At 52.7% G+C, this 23,619-nt stretch overlaps 3 protein-coding genes across 3 annotated transcripts; all 3 read right to left on the bottom strand.

Annotated features, from left to right (window-relative positions):
* Positions 1-72: 72 nt before the first annotated feature.
* On the bottom strand, positions 73-4,748 carry ENH_00043000 (glyceraldehyde-3-phosphate dehydrogenase, putative; the record flags this gene model as incomplete). The annotated part of the gene is made up of 8 exons (XM_013585297.1): positions 73-874; positions 1,754-2,007; positions 2,803-2,903; positions 3,106-3,201; positions 3,295-3,382; positions 3,619-3,729; positions 3,781-4,043; positions 4,256-4,748. The coding sequence occupies 8 exons, from the start codon at positions 4,746-4,748 to the stop codon at positions 73-75; spliced, it is 2,208 nt and encodes a 735-aa protein (XP_013440751.1).
* Positions 4,749-11,330: 6,582 nt separating this feature from the next.
* On the bottom strand, positions 11,331-16,541 carry ENH_00042990 (MIF4G domain-containing protein, putative; the record flags this gene model as incomplete). Its single annotated transcript, XM_013585296.1, has 1 exon — positions 11,331-16,541. One exon carries the CDS (start codon positions 16,539-16,541, stop codon positions 11,331-11,333), a length of 5,211 nt encoding a protein of 1,736 aa, XP_013440750.1.
* A 104-nt stretch (positions 16,542-16,645) lies between these two features.
* On the bottom strand, positions 16,646-18,432 carry ENH_00042980 (hypothetical protein; the record flags this gene model as incomplete). Its single annotated transcript, XM_013585295.1, has 5 exons — positions 16,646-16,751; positions 16,849-17,102; positions 17,467-17,574; positions 17,697-17,847; positions 18,185-18,432. 5 exons carry the CDS (start codon positions 18,430-18,432, stop codon positions 16,646-16,648), a joined length of 867 nt encoding a protein of 288 aa, XP_013440749.1.
* Between the last annotated feature and the right edge of the window lie 5,187 nt (positions 18,433-23,619).

Below are 23,619 nucleotides of genomic sequence, written 5' to 3'. Positions count from 1 at the left end.
GCCACATAAGAAGCCCCGACTTGGCCGCCGCGCCCAAACCCTAAATTAGGGTTTAGGGTTTAGGGTTTGGGTTCACTCCTCGTCGAAAGTCCTGCGATTCAGCCCCACTCCCGGCTCGACAATCCCGTCTTTGGCCGCCATTATTGCAATTAAATCGACAAGTCTGGCGGCATAAGAAGCCTCGTTGTCATACCAAGAAATGAGTTTTACAAAATTAGGGTTTAGCATTAAACCCGCAGTAGCGTCGAAGACAGTGCTGCACTCAGTGCCGATAATATCTGAAGACACCACTGGCTGCTCCGTGTAGCCCAGGAGGCCCCTGAGGGGCCCCGCAGCAGCAGCAGCAGCAACAGTCTGCAGCAGCTGCTCGTAGCTGCTGCTGCGCTGCAGTCTGCAAGTCAAGTCTATTAAAGAAACATCTAAAGTCGGAACTCTAACTGCCATTCCCGTTATCTTCCCCTTGAGCTGCGGCAGGCACTTGGCAATGGCTTTTGCTGCTCCCGTTGCTGCGGGAATTATGTTGCTGCCTGCTGCGCGGTTGCTGCGCCACGCGCTGCTGCTGCTGCTGCTGCTGCTGCTGCTGCTGCTGCTGCTGCTGCTGCTGCGGGCCTTGCTGCTGCCGCTGCTGGCCGCGTCCACGGTCTTCTGCGAACTCGTCACTGCATGCACTGTCGTCATTAAACCCTCTTCTATCCCGAAGTTCTCGTCCAAAACTTTCAATAAAGGAGCTAATCCATTTGTCGTGCAAGAAGCACAAGACACAACTTTCATCTCCGGAGAATAATTTGCTTCCGCGTTTACGCCAACCACCAAAGTCGGAGTCACTTCGTCCTTCGCAGGAGCCGATATCACCACGTGACGCGCACCCCCAGGCCTGCAGCAGCAGCAGCAGCAGCAGCAGCAGCAGCAAGTGCAGCAGCAGCAGGTGCAGCAGGAGGTGCAGCGGCAGCAGGTGCAGCAGGAGGTGCAGCAGCAGGCGGTGCAGCAGCAGGAGGTGCAGCAGCAGGAGGTCCAGCAGCAGCAGCAGGCGGAGGAGCAGCAGCAGCAGGAGGTGCAGCAGCAGGAGGTGCAGCAGCAGGAGGTGCAGCAGCAGCAGCAAGTGCAGCAGCAGCAGGTGCAGCAGCAGCAGCACGGGAACTGGCGGCAGGGGGAACGCGGAAAGTATAGCAGCAGCAGTGGATTCGGAAAAAGAAACAAAGGAGTGAAAAGAATTAAAAAAGAGATTTAAATTGGATCAAAAAGAAAGTATTTTAAAAGGTCATTCGAAATGAATTAAAAAAGAAAGAAAAGCATTAAAAAGGCATTTAAATTGGAACAAAAGAAGAAAGAAAAAGCACTAAAAAGGCAATTAAATGGAGTCAAAAAAAGGAAAGAAAAGCATTGAAAAGGCATTTAAATTGGATAAAGGAAAGGAATGAAAAGAATTAAAAAGGACATTTAAATTGGATTAAAAAAGAAAGAAAAGTATATTAAAAGGGCATTCAAACTGAGTTAAAAAAAGAAAGAAAAGCATTAAAAAGGGCATTTAAATTGGATGAAAAAGAAAAAAAAGCCGAAAAGCAGTAAACCCCCCCGGGCGCATTTGGAGGCCAAAAACGGCGGAAAAAAGCCGAAAAGTTCCGCAAAAAGCGCAGAAAAGAAAGAAAAGGAATAAAGAAGAAAAGAAGTGCGAAAAAGGAGTTAAAAAGGAGAAAAAAGGAGAAAAAAAGAAGAAAAAAAGGAAAAAAATCGCAAAAATGAGGAAAAAACGAACCTGTCGACGTGCTGGCTGGCGAGCTCGAAGGTGCAAAAAGCGCCAGTGCTTTCGCAAACGAAGTCCGCTGAGGTGTCTGTCCACCTGATCTTAGAAGGGTCTCTTTCTTGCGAAAGTTTTATTTCATTATTTCCAAAAAATAATTTTCCATCTTTGCTTTCCACTTGGCCTTTGAAGCGCCCGTGCACGGAGTCGTGCTTTATTAAGTACGCCAAGTACTCCGCAGACAGGCTCGAGTTTATGTGCGTCACCGCCTGAACAGTTCCATTTTTATTTAATTCATTTAATTTAATTAATTTAATTTAATTTAATTTAATTTATTTCATTTTAGTTCATTTAAATTCATTTAAATTCATTCAATTTGGCCTTTTTTGGTCCAAATGGTGCTTTAATTTGATTAATATCCTCGAGTTTACGTGCGTCACCGCCTGAACAGTCCAATTAATGCAATTCTTTTATTTAATTCATTTAATTAAATTAAATTACATTAAATTTAATTTATTTAATTAAATTTAGTTTAATTTAATTTAATTTAATTCATTTTAATTCATTTTAATTCTTTTAATTTGGTCTTTTTTGGTCCAAATGGCACTTAAATTTGATTAATATTTGAGTTTTTGTGCGTCACTGCCTGAAAAAGCCCATTTAAACCAATTTTACTTCATTTTTAAATCCATTTAATTCATTTTAATTCATTTTAATTCATTTTAATTCATTTAATTCATTTTAATTCACTTCAATTCATTTAAATTCATTTAAATTGATTTAATTTGATTCAAAATTGATTTAAACTGATTTAAAATGATTTAATTTGATGCTCTATTTGGTGTTTTAATTTGAAATGGATTTAGAGTTTATGTGAGTCACCGCTTGGAAATAAATTCATTTAATTTAATTTAATTTAATTTAATTTAATTTAATTAATTTAATTAATTTAATTTGATTACGTTGATGCTTTTTAGTTGCGTTTTGATTGGGATCTGAACTCGCGCTCGCCTCTAAACCCTAAACCCTAAACCCTAAACCCTAAACCCTAAACCCTCGCCCACCATGTCTTTTCTTTTGCTTGCAATTCTAAACACCAATCGCCCAATTCGCCCAAAGCCATTAATGCCTATGCGAATTCTTGGCTCAGTTCCCGTAGCCGTTGCTGCCCACAAACCCTAAACCCTAAACCCTAAACCCTAAACCCTAAACCCTGTCCCACCAAATCGCATATACTGGCACCGCCGCTGCAGCAGCCGAGGAAAACGCCCACAAACAACGAAACAGCCCTAAACCCTAAACCCTTGTCAGCAAACCCTAAACCCTAGCTAGAAACCCTAAACCCTAAACCCTAAACCCTCGCTCACCCGTTGCGGGTTTGGCGCTGCTGGAGTACATCTGCAGGTGGGGTTTAGGGTTTACGAGCCGCGGGGAGTTTAAACCCTTGGCTGCAGAACCCCTTCCTGCAACAAACCCTAAAGAAGACTCTGCTAAACCCTCGAAGAAGTCAGAGGATAAACCCTCGTCTAAACCCTCGCCTAAACCCTCGTCTAAACCCTCGCTAGGGTTTAGGGTTTCCACCACTGCGCCCTCTGGCAGCGGCTGCAAGTTCCGCTCCGTCGCCAGCAACTCCGTAGCCAGCTCCTGAAACAATCCAAACCCTAAACCCTAAACCCTAAACCCTAAACCCCAAACCCTAAACCCTAAACCCTAAACCCTAGACCCTAGACCCTAAGCAAACCCCAAACCCTAAACCCTTGCAGCTGCCAGTCCCCGCCTGGCGCTTGTGAAGCCCGCAGAGCGGCTCCTCGAGCTCGCCGCCGCCCGCGAAACCCCAAACCCCAAACCCTAAACCCTAAACCCTAAACCCTAAACCCTACTTTGACGAGTCCGCAGATGCTTTGAGGGTTTGCTGCTCCGGCCTCCTCGAGAGCCACCAACAGGGGCTCGGGATCCGCCCCCAGTTCTTGCATTGCGTCAATGACGACAGCCTTGAGTTCGTTATACCCTAAAATAGGGTTTAGGGTTTGGGGTGTACGTACAGCGCGGTCGCAGAGGGAGTCGGCGGCGAGCGCCAAGTAGGCGTTCGAGAGGAAACAGCCGCCGTTTTGAATTCTTTTGGGATTTAAATTTGAAATTAAATTATTTTTAGTTTTTAAAATTAAATCAAATGACGAAAAGTCTTCATTTCCGCCGGCTTTCCCGCCCCCGCCCGCCGCCCCCGAGGTGTACGTACACCGCGGGTGCTGGCTGCATACACTCGGCAAGGAGTGCAGCGCCGAGCAGCTCAGCCAGTCAAACGGCTCTGCGCGCAAACCCTAAACCCTAAACCCTAAACCCTAAACCCTAAACCCTAACCCTAAACCCTAAACCCCAACTCTACGGGCTCGCGGGCGGGCGCGGGGAGAGCCTGCTTCCGCAGAGTCCGCGCGGAAACGCCCGCGCTACAGCTCGGCTCTCCAAACGAGGGTTTAGGGTTTAGGGTTTAGGGTTTAGGGTTTAGGGTTTAGGGTTTACCGAATGTGTTGTGGAAGTAAACCGTCAGGGCTTTCCCGCTCGCGGGGTCGGCGAAGCGGAACTGCCGAGGAGCAAATATGTGAATCGACTCCTGCTGCTGCTGCTGCTGCTGCTGCTGCTGCTGCTGCTGCTGCTGCTGGTCTTCCTCATTTGCTGCTGCTGCTGCTGCCAGAGTTGCTGCCTGATTTGCTGCTTCTGCTGCTGCGTCGGCGAAGTTCTGTGCTGCTGCTGCGTCGTCGTCGTCTGCTGCTGCTGCTGCTGCCTCTGCAAAGAGCTGCGCCTCTGCTGCTGCTGCTGCTGCTGCTGCTGCTGCTGGGGTGGCTGCTTGCGCCTCATCTACCGCCTCCTGCTGCAGCTGCTGCTGCGGTCCCTCAAACCCTAAACCCTCGTCCGAGGGTTTAGGGTTTAGGGTTTTGGAGTCCTCCACGAGCTTGAGGCCGTAGGCCGGCAGCAGCGCAGCAGCGCCAACACAGAGAGAGAGACAAACCCTCATTATTTTTTAATCCTGAATGCGCACGCAGGGTTTAGGGTTTAGGGTTTAGGGTTTAGGGTTTAGGGTTTGTCGGCGCAGTGGGGCGCGCAGACAGCGGCTGGTGTCGCCGAAACCCTAAACCCCAGCAGAACTCCAACAAGACAGGAACGACACATTAGGGTTTAGGGTTTAGCGTTTAGAATTTAGGGTTTAGGGTTTAGGGTTTAGGGTTTAGGGTTTGCAGTGCTCGCGCTGGGAGCTGATCACGCTGCACGTTTCCTCGATTGCTGCAGCACACAGGAGGCATGGGGGGTAGGGTTTAGGGTTTAGGGTTTAGGGTTTAGGAGTTGCTGACCTTAAAGACAAAGACAAACACTAATTTGTCCCATAGGCCCCAAAAGAGTAAAAAAGAAATCCACGCAAGTCCTAAACCCTAAACCCTAAACCCTAAACCCTCAACCCTGGGGGGGAGACGATGCGGCGGCGGCGGCGGCGCCTCAGCAGCACCCTGTGGCTAGGGTTTAGGGTTTAGGGTTTGGGGTTTGGGGTTTAAGATTCAAAAGTCAAAATTAGGGTTTTTAAAAGCAATTTTTCAACTCCGTCTCGCCAAAAACCCCGAGACAGCCCGGGCTAAACCCCAAACCCTAAACCCTAAACCCTAAACCCTAGCCCTGGAGGGCGGAGAGCCATTTTCCCCGGAACACCTAAACCCTCGGGCTAGCCCTTGCAAACCCTAAACCCTAAACCCTAAAAATCGTAAACCCTAAAACCTAGCGGGAGAAAACTCTGCCCCCAGAAACCCTAAACCCTCATCCGGCCCCACAGCCGCAAACCCTAAACCCTAGCGCGAGCAGACTCAAGAGCTTCTCCACGCGCTAAGCCTAAACCCTAAACCCTAAACCCTAAACCCTAAACCCTAAACCCTCATCGCCAGCCAGCGGTGGTACGTGTAAGTTCAAATATTTGTGTTCTCAGATAAGATATAATTGGAGAGGCAATAGCCTCCTTAGCAGCAGCAGAAATTGCTGCTGCTGCTGCTGCTGCTGCTGCAGCAGCAGCAGCAGGCAACTCCTAAGGCTTTGTGCTTAGCAGCTGCAGCGCCTGCTGCTGCTGCAGCTGCTGCAGCGCCTGCTGCTGCTGCAGCAGCAGGCCGCGAGGGTTTAGGGTTTGCAAACCCTAGGCTTTATCATTAAAAAGAGGTTTAGAAAAAGCGCGAGGGTTTAGGGTTTGCCAAACCCTAATTTCATAGACGCCCTCGCAAGTCATCCAGCGCTGCAGTACTCAGCAGCTGGCGGTCTTTGTCTGAAGCTGCAGCAGCAAAACAAATAAATAAAATAAATAAAATAAATAATAAATTAAATAATTAAATTAAATAAATAATTAATTAAATTAAATAAATAAATAATTAAATTAAATTAAATTAAATTAAATTAAAACACAACAAACAGCAGCAAAAAGAAGCGCTAGGCACTTCGCCCAGCAGCAGCAGCAGCAGCAGCAGCAGCAGCAGCAGCAGCAGCAGCGGCGCGAGGGTTTGGCAGGGCCGAGACCCCCCGCCCAAACTAGGGTTTAGGGTTTAGGGTTTAGGGTTTAGGGTTTAGGGTTTGCCTTCAATAACGTCAATGAACTCTCGCATAAAACTCGGCAAGTGAGGAGCATCCAGCAGCAAGTCTCTATAAAGGCCTTCTCCCTCTCCAGTGAGCCCCATGAACTCCCTCAGGCTGCAGCCACAAACCCTAAACCCTAAACCCTAAACCCTAAACCCTAAACCCTAAACCCTAGTTCTAAGCCGTGGCCCTGCTAGGGTTTGCGGGGCCGCTGGAGCGGCGGCGCGAGGAGCCCCGGGCACTCGCGAGTCCCCACACGCGGCCTGTGCCCCCACTAAACCCTAAACCCTAAACCCTAAACCCTAAACCCTCACCCTTGTTTTAGGGTTTCGGGAGGAAAAGCTGGAGACGCCGCCACGGCCACCATGTTCTTAAAAAGCGTTTTGCGCTGCTGCTGCTGCTGCGGCTTGTCAGAAGTCAGTTTGTTTGCTGCCAGCAGCAGCAGCTCCAGCAGCAGGGCCTGCCGCAACACCCCCAAACCCTAAACCCTAAACCCTAAACCCTAAACCCTCGCCTGCGGGCCCCGCTGCAGATCCCTGTCTTTGCCTTCTTCAGCAACCTCCCTGTCCCCGAGGAGCCCAAGCAGCCCCTAAACCCTCGCCCCTTCGCAGGCCCTCCCAAACCCTAAACCCTAAACCCTAAACCCTAAACCCTCACCTTTTGGGCCTCTTGAGTTGCCCCCTCAATGCCTGAGAAAACCTCCAAAGCCTCTGCTGCTGACATGCAAAGCAAATCCCCAAACTCTCGCCGGGCCAAAACCCTCGCAGCTTCCGCGTCCAGCAAGCCGCTGCTGCTGCTGCTGCTGCTGCTGCTGCTGCTGCTGCTGCTGCTGCTGGGGCTCGCTGCAGCGGGCGGAGGGGGTATCGTCGCGTTGCTGCGCCGCAGCAGCAGATCCGCAAGACAGCAGCAATTAAGACTTCAGGAAGAAAACAAGACCCAAACCCTAAACCCTAAACCCTAAACCCTAATGCTAGCTCGCAAGTGATCCTGAAATGCTTTGTGCTTCTCTTGACTACTACACAGTAAGGCGGGACCTTTAGCAGCTGCAGCAGCAGCAGCAATGGCAGAAACAGCAGCAGCAGCAGCCCCAGCAGCAGCAGCAGCAGCAGCAGCCCCAGCAGCCGCTGCAGCAGCAGCAGCTGCAGCCCCAGCCAGCTTCGCACGAGCTGCAGCAGCAGGAACAGCAGCCACTACAGCAGCATCAGCATCAGCAGCAACAGCAGCAGCAGCAGCAGCAGCAGCAGCAGCAGCAGCAGCAACAGCAGCAGCAGCAGCAGCAGCAAATGGAACTAACGCAGTTTCCTTCTTTTTCTTCTTTTCTTCTGTCAGCAGCAAACGGCCTCCCGACTGGTGGCGGCGGTCCCGCTCGCGCTCTTGTCGCATGCGGCCCAATTGGCTGCAGCAAAAATAAATAAATTAATTTAATTTAATTAATTTAATTTAATTAATTTAATTTAATTAATTAAATTAATTAATGTAAATAATAAATAATAATAAATAGTATTTAAATGATAAAACAGGTCGAAGTTGCGCGAACTGGAAAGAGCTACAAGTGCATGGGCCTGCAGCAGCAGCAGCAGTAGCAGCAGCAGCAGCAGCAGCAGCAGCAGCAGCAGCAACTGCAGCAGCAGTCACAGCAGCAACTGCAGCAACTGCAGCAGCAGCAGAAGCTCACCTAAAGGCCGACTGGCCGCCTCCGCCGAGCCCCGAAAGCGCGTTGGACGTCTGCAAGCCCAGCCCAAACCCTAAACCCTAAACCCTAAACCCTAAACCCTAAACCCTAAACCTTCGCTCCCACTAGCCCTCGCCCGATCCGCTGCTGCGCTGCAGCCAAGTCCCACCGGCGCTGCAGCTCCCCAACCCGTACACCCCACCCCCGAACCCTAAACCCTAAACCCCAAACCCCAAACCCTAAACCCTAAACCCTAAACCCTAAACCCTCACGGCGCTGGAGGGCGTCCTGGCGTGAGTTGCTGCGCCCCTTTTTCCAGAAGCAACTTCCCAGCCGCCTTCATCGTGGTGGTGTTTGTCTCTGGACTGGAGGGGGTTGGCCAGGGGGTTGTAGGGGTGCTGCTGCTGCTGCTGCTGCTGCTGCTGCTGCTGCTGCTGCGCATGCAACTCCCCCAGAGTCGTGGGGCCCTCCCGCTGGTGCGGCGCCTGCCGCCGCCACCCCACACTTCTCGAGTCCAAAACATCCGTCATTAAACACCGAACCCTAAAAGGGAGACTTTTGTCTTTCGCGAGGGTTTCCACCGCGTTCATTCGAGTGCAAAACTCCCCGTACAACCGCCACTGCAGCGCAAACCCTAAACCCTAAACCCTAAACCCTAAACCCTAGGCCCTAAGCACCAATCGCGCGGCGAGAGGGTTTTCGCGGCGTTCATTCGAGTGCAAAACTCCCCGTACAACCGCCACTGCAGCGCAAACCCTAAACCCTAAACCCTAAACCCTAAACCCTAGGCCCTAGGCCTTAAATGCGCGGCGAGAGGGTTTTCGCGGCGTTCATTCGAGTGCAAAACTCCCCGTACAACCGCCACTGCAGCGCAAACCCTAAACCCTAAACCCTAAACCCTAAACCCTAGGCCCTAAACGCGCGGCGAGAGGGTTTTCGCGGCGTTCATTCGCGAGCAAAAGTCCCCGTACAACCGCTACTGCAGCGCAAACCCTAAACCCTAAACCCTAAACCCTAAACCCTAAACTTTAGGCCCTAAACGCGCGGCGAGAGGGTTTTCGCGGCGTTCATTCGAGTGCAAAACTCCCCGTACAACCGCCACTGTAACGCAGTGTAACGTAGACCCTAAACCCTAAACCCCAAACCCTAAACCCTAAACCCTAAACCCTAAACCCCCACCTGGGGGTTATCGAAGAAGGGCCCGACGGTGCGGAGAAAAACGCAAAGGGCAAACCCCAACCGCTAACCCCCAACCGCTAACCCCCAACCCCCAACCCCTAAACCCTAAACCCTAAACCCTAAACCCTAAACCCTCACCTGGGGGTTATCGAAGAAAGGCCCGACAGTGTGGAGAAAGGCGCAAAGGGCTTCCACGTGGTGAACTCCTTGGTCTTTGGAGTTTGAGGTGTCTATACACTCGGAGCGTTTCTGCAGCAACCTGTCGATACACTCCAGCAGAATGGCCTGCGAGATCATCTTCGACTTCAGCAGCTCCCCCACAAATATCATGTTCCCTGCTCGCAAACCCTAAACCCTAAACCCTAAACCCTAAACCCTAAACCCTAAACCCTAAGCCTTGCAGCCGGAAGCCTGCGCGGCCGCCTGCTGCCTCCGCCGCGCCCGCTTCTCCCGCGCGAAACCGCCGCACCCCACGCACCCCAAACCCTAAACCCTAAACCCTAAACCCTAAACCCTAAACCCTAAACCCTAAACCCTACCTGTCATTGTCTTTTTGTAATTCAGTTCAAACTCGTAGGCGTCGTCTTCGCTGAGGCCCTGCGGGACTGCAATTGGCTCCAAGTTGGCGTTGAAGGAATCTTCGCACTGGTCAATAAGAATCCTGCAGCAGCAGCAGCAGCAGCAGCAGCAGCAGCAGCAAAAGTAATTAATTATTTTTTATTTATTTAATTTTAATTATTTATTTAATTTTTATTTATTTGTCTGGTTTTTCGAACAAAGAGCAGGAAGAAACGAAGCGGTGGAACCCGCATGGTCGGCTGCAGCGCCAGCAGCAGATGAATGCCTGCAGCAGCCTGCTGCTGCTGCTGCTGCTGCAGCAGCAACAGCAGCAGCAGCTACAGCAGCAGCAGCAACAGCAACAGCAGCAACAGCAGCAGCAGCAGCAGAGCTACCTTCGGAACTTGGTGCTCCTGTGGTCGTCTTGAAGGAGCTCTTGGAAGTCCGTTTTCAACTTTCCGCAGAGCATCACGTACATCTGCAGCAGCAGCAGCAGCAGCAGCAGCAGCAACAGCAGCAGCAGTTGCAGCAGCGCAGCAGCAACACAACAACAGACGCGACGCAGCAGCAGCTGCAGCACAGCAGCAGGGCAGCAACAGCAAGGAAGCAGCCGCAGCAGCAGCAGACCCCCGACAGCACACCCGCAGTGCAGCAACACAGCAGCAACACAGCAGCAGCAGCAGCAGCAGCAGCAGCAGCAGCAGCAGCAGCAGCAGACTTGTATGAAGTGGTGCTGGGAAACGGCCTTGTCGAAAATCATTTGCATGAGGGCCTTGACTTCTTTTTCTTGTTTAATTCCGGCATTTAAAATCTGTTGATAAATTCTGTCAAAACGTTCTATTGTGAGTTTGTTCAGCAGGCCCTTGAGGTGCCGCAGCAGCACCATTTGCGCGTCCCTGCAGCAGCAGCAGCAGCAGCAGCAGCAGCAGCAGCAGCAGCAGCAGCAGGTGCAGCGCACCCCGCAGCGGAAGAGGGGCCGCGTGCGCCGCAGCAGCAGCAGACGGACCAGCAACAGCCCACATATCGGCAGCAACAGCCAGTGCAGCAGCAGCAGCAGCAGCAGCAGCAGCAGCAGCAGCAAAAGAGCAGCAGAAGACAAGTCAGCAGCAGCAAATGCAGCAGCAGCGGCCACTGCAGCAACAGCAGCAGCAAAACCCCACGCGAGCCAACTCTACAAGCCAGTCAGCTAAATATAATTTGCCATTAATGTATTTAAATATTTATTACCATTTATTATTTATTTATTATTTATTATTTATTTATTTATTTATTTATTTAATCTTGAGGGCCCCACGGACTCCTTTTGCTTCTCCTGAATGACCACCCAAGAGTCCTTAGAAGGCGCAGGAAGTGTTGCTGCTGCTGCTGCTGCTGCTCCTGCTGCTGCTGCTGCTGCTGCTGCTTTAGGCCTTTCCCGCCTCACGCTGCTGAAGTCTGGGGGCTTCTCTTGAGAGAAGAAACCCCCCAAAGAAGCAGCGCCACGGGGAGCCCCCGGGAGCCCCGCCGACCTGCAGCAGCAGCAGCAGCAGCAGCAGCAGAAGCAGCAGCAGCAACAGCAGCAGCAGCAGCAGCAGCAACAGCAGCATGTTACTCTATCGGTAGAAAGATACGCAGAAAGCCTCTTTGGATTTTTCTACAGTTTACAGCTTTTTCTGCAAAAGAGTGGACGGGCACGCTGCTGCTGAGCATATCCACAGCAGCAGCAACAGCAGCAGCAGCAGCAACAGCAGCAGCAGCAACAGCAGCAGCAGCAACACACCGTGCTGCCCCGAAGCTCCTCATTGCGTCTTCATGCGCTCCCGCGTCTCTAGGCCTTCTCTGCCACTCCTGGTGGTCCATGGCGCCTTGCTGCTGCCTCGACCTGAACTGCTGCTGCTGCTGCTGCTGCTGCTGGTGCTGCTGCTGCTGCTGCTGCTGCTGCTGCGGATGCAGTGCTGCCTGCGGCAAGTAGAAGGCGCCGTCCGCCACGCGGAAGACAGCATTCACTTTGGGGGGCTGGCAGCTGGGGTGTCCTTTGATTTTGGCTAGGAATCCAATGGAATAAACTGCTGCTGCTGCTGCTGCTGCTGCTGCTGCTGCTGGAGCTGCTGCTGCTGCTGCAGCAGGAGGGGGCTGCACAGGCTTCTGCTCTTCCTCCTCAACATCGTCGTCACCCCACGCGTCCTTCGGGCTCGTCTTCTTTGCGCTGCTGCTGCCGGCTGCAGCAGCAGGTGCTGCTGCTGCTGCTGCTGCTGCTGCTGCTGGGGATGCTGGCTTGCTGCTGCCTGCCCTTGCTGCAGCAGGCTTTGGAGAAGCAGCAGGCGACAGCCGGCCTCTGCTGCTGCCAGCAGGAGAGCGAGACCGCCTCCTTCTTGGGGAGGCTTCCGCAGGCTCTGAGGTGGCAAGAGTTGCTGCTGCAGCACGTGTTGCTGCAGCAGGTGCTGCTGCAGCAGCTGCTGCTGCAGCAGGTGCTGCTGCAGCACGTGTTGGTGCAGCAGGCGCTGCCTCAGCAGGCGCCGCTGCAGGTGCTGCTGCAGCAGGTGCTGCTGCAGCAGGTGCTGCTGCAGCAGGTGCTGCTGCAGCAGGTGCTGTTACAAGTATTGCTACAGCCGGCGTTGCCGAAGCAGGGGCTGCTGCAGCAGGTGCAGGTGCTGCTGCTGCTGCTGCAGAGGGCATTGCTGCAGCAGGTGCTGCTGCAGTGGGCATTGCTGCAGCAGGCGCTGCTGCAGCAGGTGCTGCTGCCGACCCGCGGTCTTCAGCGGGTCGAGGAGATGAAGTGCGCGGCGCGGCGGGCCTTTGCTGCTGTTGCTGCTGCTGCTGCTGCTGCTGCTGCTGCTGTGGTTGCTGCTGCTGCTGCAACGGCGGTTTCTGGGATGTCTTCGGCATAGCCAAGCTATCTCTGAGCATCCCCGGGAGAACAGCAGCAGCTGCTGCTGCTGCTGTTGCTGCTGCTGCTGCTGCTGCTGGTTTGTCCTCCGAAGTAAAGACAGCCACAGGGATACTGCTGCTGGCCATAGGGAGCGGTGTGGGGCGCGCCCACTCAGGCGACCGCGGCTTCTGCTGCTGCTGCTGCTGCTGCTGCTGCTGCTGCTGCGGTTGCTGCTGCTGCTGCTGCTGCGGCGGCCTCTTCTTCTCCTCCGCCTTCATTGCGTCTCTCTTCCCTCTCGGGAGGGCAAAGCGCTGCCACTGCCCCGGCAGCAGCTGCGTCTCTGCGGGTTGCTGCTGCTGCTGCTGCTGCTGCTGCTGCTGCTGCTGCGGCCGCTTCACGGTTGGCCTTGACTTTGGCCACACAGGCGCAGCGCACGGCTCTTGCTGCTGCTGCTGCTGCGCAGCAGCAGCAGGTGCTGCTGCTGCTGCGCGGGGAGCCTTCTCTGCCTCCTCCGTGCCGGAAGCAGCCGTGGAAGCTGCTGCGCCTGCAGCCTCAGCAGCAGCAGCAGCAGCAGCAGCAGCTCCTGAAGCTGCTGGCTGCCGCTGCTGCTGCTGCTGCTGCTGCTGCTGCTGCTGCTGGTCTGCTGCTGCAGGGCGGGGGGGAGGCACCACCCACCGGCCAAGAGGCGCAGCGCCTGCAGCCCAAACTCCTGCGGGTTTGGGAACTTGCTGCTGCTGCTGCTGCTGCTGCTGCGGCTCTGGCTGCTGCTGCTGCTGCTGCTGCGGCTCCGGCTGCGGCTGCTGCTGCTGCTCCGAGCGCGCCGCCTCCCCCGGCCACTCCTCCTGCTGCTGCTGCTGCTGCTGCTGCTGCTGCCGCAGCCCCCCCCTGCGCTGCCCGTGGGCCCCATGGGGGCCCCCCCGGCCCCTGCTGTGGGGCCCCCTGCCGCTGCTGCTGCTGCTGCTGCTGCTGCCCCAGTGCTGGTCTTGGTGGCTGCTGCTGCCTCCCCTTGCTGCACCTCCCCTGCCCCTGCTGCCGCGCTGCGCGCCTCCGTGCTGCTGCTGCTGCTGCGGCTGCTGCTGCTCCCCTCCGTTTGCTGCTGCTGCCTGCTGCTGCTGCGGCGGCGACGGCTGCAGCTTCACGGGGTCGGGCCTGTCCTTCGCTAGCCGCGCCCGCATTGCCCAAGACAGGCTGCCGCCTGCTGCTGCTGCTGCTGCTGCTGCTGCTGCTGCTGCGTCTGGGCTTTCGTTTGCTGCTGCTCCGCTCGAGTCTGGGGAGGATGTGCTCGCCGCCGAGCTCTCTGTTGCTGCTGCTGCTGCTGCTGCTGCTGCTGCGGGGGCTGGGGAAGAAGCCAGTGACTCCGCAGGCGCTGCTGTTGGTGGTGCTGCTGCTGCAGCAGGTGCTGCTGCTGGGGCAGCTGCTGGGGCAGCTGCTGCTGCTGCTGCTGGGGCAGCAGCTGCTGCTGCAGCTGATGGTGGTGTGGCTGCAGCGGGAGCTGCTGCGGCGGGGGCAGCTGCTGCTCCTGCTGCCGCCCTTCTACCCCACTCATGCTGAGGCTTCTGCTGCTGCTGCTGCTGCTGCTGCTGCCTCTCCTGCGCATCTTGCGCAGCAGCAGCACGCCGTACAGGCCACTGCGGCTGTTGCTGCGGCTGCTGCTGCTGCTGCTGCTGAGGGCTATGTGTTGCCCGGGCAGGCGGCTGGTGCTTACCATCGCTCTCCTGCTGCTGCTTCGCTGCAGCAGGTGCTGCTGCTGCAGCAGGTGCTGCTGCTGCTGCTGGTGCTGCTGGTTTTGCCTTGGCGGCCTTCACCCTGTCAGCCCAGCTCGAACCCCCGCTGCCCCTGCTTCTGCCGCTATTCTCTGCTGCTGGGGCCGGCTGCTGCTGCTGCTGCTGCTGCTGCTGCTGCTGTTGCTGCGGCGGTGGCGTTGTCACTTCTGCCGCCTTAGCCGTTGCGGCTGCTGGTTCTGCTGCTGCAGCTGGTGCTGCTGCAGCTGTAGCGGCAGCTGGTGCTGCTGCTGCAGCTGGTGCTGCTGCTGCAGCTGGTGCTGCTGCTGCTGCAGTTGGTGCTGCTGCTGCTGCTGCTGGTGCTGCTGCTGCTGTAGCTGGTGCTGCTGCAGCTGGTGCTGCTGCAGCTGGTGCCGTTGCAGCTGGTGCTGTTGCTGGTGCAGCAGGTGCTGCTGCGCTCGCAGCTGGTGCTGCTGTGGCTGCAGCTGGAGCTGCTGCGGTTGCAGCTGGTGCTGCTGCTGCAGCAGCAGGTGCTGCTGCTGCTGCTGGTGCCGCTGCTGCTGGTGCTGCCGGTTTTGCTGAGGGTGGAGTGTCCTGTGCCTTCGGGCAATTGTTAGCAGGAGCAGCACTTGCTGCTGTTTGTTCTGCCTTTGCTGCTGCTGCTGCTGCTGCTGCTGCAGCTGTTGTGGCTGCTGCTGCGGGAGGAGCTGGAGAGTAAATTTTTGCCTGCTTGGAGTCCTGCTGCTGCTGGCCCTGCTGCTGCTGCTGCTGCTGCTGCTTCGCTGTTGCTGCTGCTGGGCTCTTGGCTCTCTTTGCGGCACCAGCTTGTCCTGCCGTCGGTGCCAACTGCTGCTGCTGCTGCTGCTGCTGCTGCTGAGGAGCAGCAGCTCGCACCCGATCGCTCCAGGTGCCCTGCTTCGGTGCTTCTGCTGCTGGCTTTGCTGCTGCTGCTGCTGCTGCTGCTGCAGGCGCTGCACGGCGAGGCGATGCGGGCGAAGGCCCCCGCTTTGACGCAGCGGGTGCCTGCAGCTGCTGCTGCTGCTGCTGCTGCTGCTGCTGCTGCTGCTGTGGCTGCTGCTGAGCTTGCACACAGCCATTTATAGAAGGCTCCTTATCCGCTGCAGCCGCCTGCTGCTGCTGCTGCTGCGGCTGTGGAGACCTGGATCGTGCTGCCTCCTTCGGCTTCTGCTGCTGCTGCTGCTGCTGCTGTTGCTGCTGCTGCTGCTTCTGCTGCGCAGGGCTGTTTGGTTTCTTAGCAGCAGCTCCCTTCAGCAGCCTGTCTCTGAAGCTGCCTCCGGGCAGCGTTTGCTGCTGCTGTTCACAGACAACGCTGGCAGGCGGGGGAGGAGGTGGCGGCTGCTGCTGCTGCTGCTGCTGCTGTGGCTGCTGCTGCTGCTGCTGCTGCTGCGGCGTGCGGGACACACCGGGAGAGCCTGGAGTGTGTGTGGGCGCCCACCGGCGCCCCGAGTGGGCGCTCATGGGGCCCCCCCGCTGCTGCTGCTGCTGCTGCTGCTGCTGCTGCCTCCCCGGCTTCGGCTGGCGCTGCTGCTGCTGCTGCTGCTGCTGCGGCGTCCCATAAGCAGCTGCGTAGGCGTAGGCAGGATACGCCTGCTGCTGGTGGGGAGTCCGTGCTGCTGCTGCTGCTGCTGCTGCAGGGGAGCCGTAGAAAGCAGGTTGCTGCTGCACTGCGCATGCATACCCTGCTGCGGATGCTGCTGCCGGCGACGCGCCCACCGGTGTTGCTGCTGCTGTTGCTGCTGCTGCTGCTGCTGCTGCTGTTCCAGGAAGCACGTAAGGCCGCCCCGGAACAAACTCCTGCGCGTTGCGGTTAAACTGATATGCTTTTCCGGTGGTGCTGTTGCTGCTGCTGTTGCTGCTGCTGTTGCTGCTGCTGATGCTGCTGCTGTTGGCCTTCTCGCTGCAGCTGCTACTGGTTACGCCTGCCTGCTGCTGCTGCTGCTGCTGCTGCTGCTGCGGAGTGACAGACTTTGGCAGGGGTCTAAATTCAGAGGCCTCAGCGCGCAAGCGGCTGCTTTGCTGCTGCTGCTGCTCCTGCGCGCCGTCGAGGCTAGGGCTGCTGCTGTTGCTGCTGCTGCTGCTGCTGCTGCTCTTCGCCTTGGGACGCTGAGAGCTGCACTTATCTGCTGCTGCCTCCTGCTGCTGCTGCTGCTGCTGCAGCTTCAGCAAGCCCGCATTGTGGGGGGGAGTGTCTGTGTCGGCAGTGGACATCATGACGAGCAGCTGGCAGCAGCAGCAGCAGCAGCAGCAGCAGCAGCAGAGGCTACGGGAGAAGCAGAGGAAGCAGAGGCAGTCTTATGAAAGCTTCTGAAACGCTAAACCCAAAAGAGGTCGCCGAGCAGCACCAGCTGCTGCTGCTGCTGCTGCTGCTGCTGCTGCTGCTGCTGCAGCTTCCGCAGATGGCTGGCAGGAGCTTCAGGCCTGGAAGCAACGCCGCCCCACAGCAGCAACAAAAGAGGCAGCAGCAAAAGTTGGGAAGCAGCAGCAAAAAGGAGGCCTGGCTTGCTGCGGCAGGTACAAGGCCTTAGAAGAAAACGGGCCTGCTGCTGCTGCCTTGCTGCTGCTGCCTTCCTGCCGCTGCTGCTGCTGCTGCTGCTGCCGCTGCTGCTGCTGCTGCTGTTTCCAGTGGCCTAGTATCAGTGGCAGGGCATCACACCCGAAATCACATGCACATGCAGATGCAAGCCGCTCTGTTGTGATGGCGTCCCAGTGCTGCAGCAGCTGCTGCTGCTGCTGCTGCTGCTGCTGCTGCTGCTGCCGGGCAGCAAACGCCTTCAGGGACGGAAATGCGCTGTGTTGCACCAAGAAAGTCTTCTGTGGGAGCTGCTTCAGTCACTGCTGCTGCTGCTGCCCTCTGCGGGCGCTGGCGGGGGGCGCTGCTGCTGCTGCTGCAGCTTCTGCTGCAGTTGCAGCTGCAGTTGCTGCAGCTAGGGGAGCAGCAGGCGATGTGTACAGACAAACAGAAGAGAGGGGTGGCTGAAATGAAGGAATTGAGGAGAAAAGAAGTGCAGCGGCAACGCCGCAATAGCGGCAACAAGTTCTGCTGCTGCTGCTGCTGCTGCCGCTGCTGCTGCTGCTGCTGCTGCAAGCCTACCGAGCAGCCCAAACTTCACAACGGACAGCAGCACAATCTCACTTGATATTCCAAAATCCCCCAAACGACGCACAAACAGCAGAACAGATGCAGACCCAGCTGCTGTTGCTGCTGCTGCTGCTGCTGCTGCAGCAGGAGCAGCTGCTGGAGCTGTGGGGGAGCAGCAACAGCAGCAGCGGCAGCGCCGCCGCCTACGTACCACGTACAGTCGCTGCTAGTGCTGCAGCAGCAGCATTTTCAGAAACATTCAACTTGCTGCTGCTGCTGCTGACTTGTTGTCTAACTCTCCAGCAGCAAGGCGGCGTTTCTACTTGCTGCTGCTGCAGCAGCTTCGGCGTCTGCTGCTGCCGAGTGAGCGCAGCAGCAGCAGCAGCAGCAGCACTAGTGGGAACTTCTTCTACTTTTGGGGCTGCGCAGAATAGCCTAGATAAAGCAGCAGCAGGCCACTTACGAAAGCGCACAGCAATGCCATTTGTGCTGCAGCAGCAGCAGCAGCAGCAGCTGATGCCACTGCTGCTGCTGCAGCGCCGATACGCCGGCGGCTGCCCCTCGATTGCTGCGCGGTTTATTTTTTCTTCAAAAGTCTTTTTAATTATTTTAAATTTAATTTCAATTCAATTACAAACTTTTAGAAAATCTGTCTGAGTCTTCGTGTTGGGCCTAGAGGCCCGGCTTCTCGCTGCAACCCCACAGCAGCAGCAGCGGAGCAGCAGCAGCAGCAGCTGCTGCTGCTGCTGCTGCTGCTGCTGCGTTGTCTCACCCATCTTCTGCTGTCAGTGCTGCTGCAGTGGCTTCCCCGGTAGACTGCCGCAAGAGGTGCAGCGGGCTACCACGACAACAACTGCTGCTGCAGCTGTTCACCCTGCTGCTGCTCTTGCTGCTGCTGCTGCTGCTGCGGCTGCTTCTGCTGCTGCTGCGGCTGCTGCTGCTGCTAGCTAGCTTTGGTTTGTCGAGCAGAAACTCACTCACGTAAACGTGCGCTGCTGCTGCGAGAGCCGCTGTCAACATTAAGTCTGTTTGTTGTTGGTTTACGCAGGCCCTTTAGCTGCTGCTGGTGTTGCTGCTGCTGCTGCTGCTGCTGCTGCTGCTGCTGCTGCAAGTGCATTTTCTTTTTTTTGCTGCGTGCTGCAGCGAAAAGCGCAGCAAACCCTGGGGGCCCCGCTGGCCTCTTGGGCCTGAGAGCTTTGCTGGGGCCCCTAAAGAGGCACAAAATGGAGAAGAAGTAATTTTTAAATTTTGCAAAATTCGGCTAAGTTTTGAGCCCAAAGCTGCTGCTTGGCAGCTGCTTAACAGAGCTGTGGGGCTCCTCAAGTGGATTTATTTTCGGGGAAGTTTCGAGTTCAAAGAAAGCAGCAGAAGGCAGCAGCAGCAAGCCGCGCTGCTAAAGCAGCAGCAGCAGCAGCAGCAGCAGCAGCAGCAGCAGCAGCAGCGGCAGCAGCAAGAAAGCGGTGGGTTTCCCCCGGGAAAGGGTGGCAGCAGCAGCCAGGGCGAGCTTTTGTGCCAATTAGAGCTCCAAAAGGTTTTCTTTTTGCAGCAAATGTGCTTTTGTGAGTTGGAGAGAAAAAAGGAAAAAAGAGTTTTCAAAGAAAAGTGAAAAAGCCCCCAAAAACCCCAGCAGCAAAGCTTGCATGCATTTTCAACTTTTCAAGTTTCAACTTTTCGGATGCGGGGCTTTCTAGTGCAGAAAAAGCCTTTTTAAATGCCAATAACACGGGAAAACAGCAGCAAAAGCCAGCAAATGGTTTTGCAAAAAGTTTAAAAAGAGTTTTCAAAAAGTTTCCAAAAGTTTCCGAAAGTTTCCAAAAAGTTTGCAAAAAGTTCTGCTGAAAACGAGGCCAGGCCCAGACGCGGTGTATGCGCAGCTCTGCAGCAGCAGCAGATCCTTAGGGCTGGCAGCTTTCGTGAAAAGAAGATTTCTCCGGATTAGATCTTTTTTAAAGCATTTATTTCGATAAATTATCTTTTTAAAATCATTTTTTGGAATATTTGGATTCAAATGAAACAATTTCGTGCCCCCTTTCCCGCAGTCACCGCAGCAGCCATCGCTCACCGGGAAAGCTGCCAGCGATCTTCGCCGCTCTTTCCTCTTCTCATCTTATTCACAATTCTTTGCAGAAACATTTCACCAATAATTCCTTTTAAAACTATTTTGTAGATCCAACACATCCTGGAATATTGTTGCAGCATTTTAACGGCTTTCTTAGATAGCACTTCTGTTCCCACGTTGCAGATAATGAGATAATGCAGCAGCAAGAAAAGCCCAGTTGTCTTTCTCCTCAGCACAAGTATTAGCCATTTTAATTAATTTTTATGACTCTCTTTAGCTTCATGTAATGCTGCACCACTTTTGGCAGCTGCAGCGGCGCAGCAGCACCTTCTAAGGCTGCTGATTGGTGCAGCAAGTCGGGTCAGCACCGGCTGCAGCAATTCCCGCTGCAAATTGCCAAAATGAAGTTAAAATGAACAAATTTGTAATTCTTTGGAAATTAAAATTAAATTTAAAGACCTGCAGCAGCGGCTGGCTCTCTAAGGCGCACGGAGTTCCTCTTTGCTGCAGTTCGCAGGTGTAGCAAACTCTGAGCTTGTCACAGGATCCTGCAGGGTCTTTCCACCCCCCCATTTGCATTTATTTGCGAGTTTTATTATTAAAGTGGCTTCTAATTCACATTTTTCACTTTATTTGCCATTTTAATATCATTTTCTGTTCTAAAGTTGCACAAATGACTTCAAAAATTCGCTAAGTAGCCGCGTCAGTCTTCCAAGATCGCGGCTACAGGCCTGCGGGCTCCTTTTGCAACTTTTCTCGCTTTAATTGTGCAAAAAATGGCAAAATAAATTCAAATAAGTTGCGAAAAAAAGATTTAAAAAGATTTGAAATGCAAATTGGCCGTTGCATGCGCAGAAGACAAAGGTTTGCGCGTGAACAGGCTTTGCATGCACTGGTCAAAGGACCCGGCTTTCTGCAGCCATAACATATAATATATAATATAGGTGGGGAATTTCTGTACTTTATTAATTCATTGTTTTTTAATTTTAATTTAATTTAATTTGGGTCTTTTCTACATGTGAGTCGCCCCAAACTTGTATCCAAATTAGGTGGTTGGTGGGAGAGCACAAGGACCACCTTTGGCAGCCGAAATGGCCGGAGGTGTTCGCATTCTTTTAAATTCTTTTGTTTTAATTAAAATAAATTATTCTTTCGTTGAATTAAAATAAATTATTCAATTTCAGGGAAACTATGAGCTTCAGTGCATCCCATCCTGCTGACTTCCGGCCGCCTGCTGCTGCTGAGACAACACGCCTTGCCGTGTCAGTGACCCTTCGGCTCTCGTCAGCTTCTTTCTGGCAGCAGCAAAGGAAAATTGCCTTTCATTTGCACTTATTATCATAAATTAATAGGTGGAAAAACATTAATTGGTGGAAAAACATGCAGAGCAGCATCATTTCAAGATCTTCGAAGCTGCAGGCTCTGCGGTTCGGGAAAGTCAGAATAGATCGGAGTTCAACGAGCTCTACACTATACCTCATGTTCGGGCTTGATTTCAATTTATAAAACCTTTTTAAAAAGTAAAACTCTTTTAAAAAAGTAAAACTTTTGCAATTGTGTAAATCAAGTAATGATGGATCTGGTCACATGAGCAGCAGCGAGCAGCTTTCCTGCACATTTGCAAAAACGCGGAATTGCAAGTTCGGATCGCTTTCACGCGATCTCTGAGTTATTAACTGCAGTACTGCAACAGAAGCTTTAAAATGTTTTCAAGTTTCTTTATTTAGCAATTTTAAAGACTAATTTCCGCAGAAAAAGACCAAAAGGGAAGAAAGTTGTGCAGATTTCTCCCTAGTTCAAACTGTCATCGCGCAGCTGCACCCGGGGACGCCCGTGTTGCTGTAGAAGTCTGCAGAAGAATAATAATAAACTTTGAGGTTTCCAGGAAAACTTAAAAGTTCTTTTTTAAATATTTCAGCGAATGGTTAAGGGATTTAAATGAATTAAACCTGCAAAGAAAAGATTCCCTGCACAAAAGGAAAACGAAACTGGAATTGCCTGCAGAGCTTAGCACGTCACCTCGTATTCGCTTTCGTGAGATATTATCTGCACAAAAGTGTCAAGCATTTCATCATAAACCCAAAAATAAACATATAAAGCAAATACTAGCTAAAGAATTTCAGTGAGGGAAACAGAACTCTTCAATGCAACTTGACAAGCTCCAAAAGTGCTTCAGAGAGCAAGACAGATCTGCTACTTTAAAAGATGCTCGAGAGCTTTCATTACTTTTCGCTGCAGCCCCTAAGGGCCAGATTTGATGGAGTTATGCTTTAGAAAACAAAATGTGTTTATTCAGCAGCCTGTAGAATGATTATACTCAGCAGTTTGTTGCGAAGTTGTGCAGCTGCAGCTGCAGGGCCACAGGTGGCATTGCTTATTGTCTGCAATTGTTTCAAAAATGCGAGCATTCTAGCAAAAATAGATTGCAAAACTCGATCTCAGCAAAACAAGAAAAAGCAAAACGGAATGGAATATCCAAAATTGGAACTGAAGGGCAGAGAGGTCCTAGTAAAGTCAAGGACTTGTGACTTGTCCACAGAAGCTCATCTACGAACTCTGCGTGAAAGTGCAGAAGAACTGAATCAATTGCCAACTCCAAATACAATTTAAAGTCGTTTCTAACTCACAAAAGGGTTTTGTGCTTTTGAACAAATGCTTGAGCACAAATTCCTCGCCAAAAAGATTTTCTTTTTGCTCAAAAGGGGAGCAAATCACTGCATGCAACACACTACGACTTGGACAACAGAGTTTGGAGTGTTCTTCGTGGGCTCAGACTAATGCTGAAAGCATAGTTTCTCCAAAAACATTTTTGAGAAACTATTATTCATCAGTGCTAAAAAGGGCATTTGAATCCTTACAGAGAAGGCTTATACTGGCGATCACCACAAGACAAAAGTAAGGAAAAAAAAGAAAATTAAAACAACATTTTGTGGAGGACAGCTGCAATCATCGATATCTTGACCATAGGAAGCCATTTCAGGTTGACAGCTGGGCGACAGATGTTTAAATTACTAAAAAAAGATTTATTTTCCTCGGCAGCTACCTGAAAACCTAACGATAGCAGATAAAGTGACCTTTTAGAAAACTTTTATGAAAAAAAAGTTCAATCTAGAGGCATCGACGGAATAAAAGGAAATATCAGATGGTGGCATAGAAAAGAAGATATCACGCAACAGTCCCATCACTTTCATTTGAATCCCTCTACTATACTTCGCACGGGGAAGAAAGCTTTCTCATAAAAACCAGAAATCAATAATTGGTCAGCGTAGATTACTTTGTAAGGAATGAGTTTTGACTGGATCTGATGCACTTCAGCAAATATGGTTTCTGGGAAGTAGAGCACCTCGAGGCAGAAGCCGCTCCTGCGAAGCACTCTTCAGTGCACACAACTTTCGTTAAAAGATGATTAGAAATAATCATCTTATTCAGCTTTATAGTTTAAAATGAGAAGCAAGCCGCGCAAAAACTTTGGATTTTAAATTGGGACACGGAGTGAGTCCAAACAAAACCCCTTTGCGTTTCAGTTTTCAAATCAGTCCAAACAAAACTCTTCTGCATTTCATTCTTCAGAGTTCTCACTTAAGTATTTTCTGCTGCCACCCATTTGCCCTGGAGTCCGCCACTTACAGAGGCATGCGAAGTCTTTACTATGGCCCTCAGGGCTTTCTAGCGTTAATACAAAAGGCCAAATGATTTAATAAAACCTAATTTGAATCGGCCTTGTTCATTTATTCGACATTAGGTTGCTGTTCATTCGTCTCACGCAAACTTCCTGCGATTCTTTGAGACCTGCGACTCCCTACTCAGTGTCTTGCTCTCAAAATGAACTAGGAGTTTCTTTAATGCCTCATTCATTTCCCTGTTAGCCCTTATTCAAACCCAAAAACATTCCTCTTCCGAAAGACTTGCTTTCCAAAGATTTGCTAAAGGGAAAGCCGAGAGCCACGCCCTCCCTATGCCTCTAGAGATTCTTTTCACCGATTTGTGCATTGAATGCAATAAAAATACTAAGAAATAGTTCTTGTCAGTATTTATGTGCAGCCGGATACTTAATTCTTTGTTAACGCTGTAGACGCAGCTAGCGTAAGTGTTGGCTTTACTTGAATAATGGGCAAGCTCCGCATCTAGTCAACACACTGGCAGTCATT

This window comes from Eimeria necatrix, genomic scaffold (genome assembly GCF_000499385.1).
Source record: "Eimeria necatrix Houghton genomic scaffold, Enh_scaff31, whole genome shotgun sequence".
Classification (NCBI taxonomy): Eukaryota; Apicomplexa; class Conoidasida; order Eucoccidiorida; family Eimeriidae; genus Eimeria; species Eimeria necatrix.
Note: the sequence above shows the minus strand (reverse complement) of the source record. Positions and strands in the feature narration are given on the sequence as shown.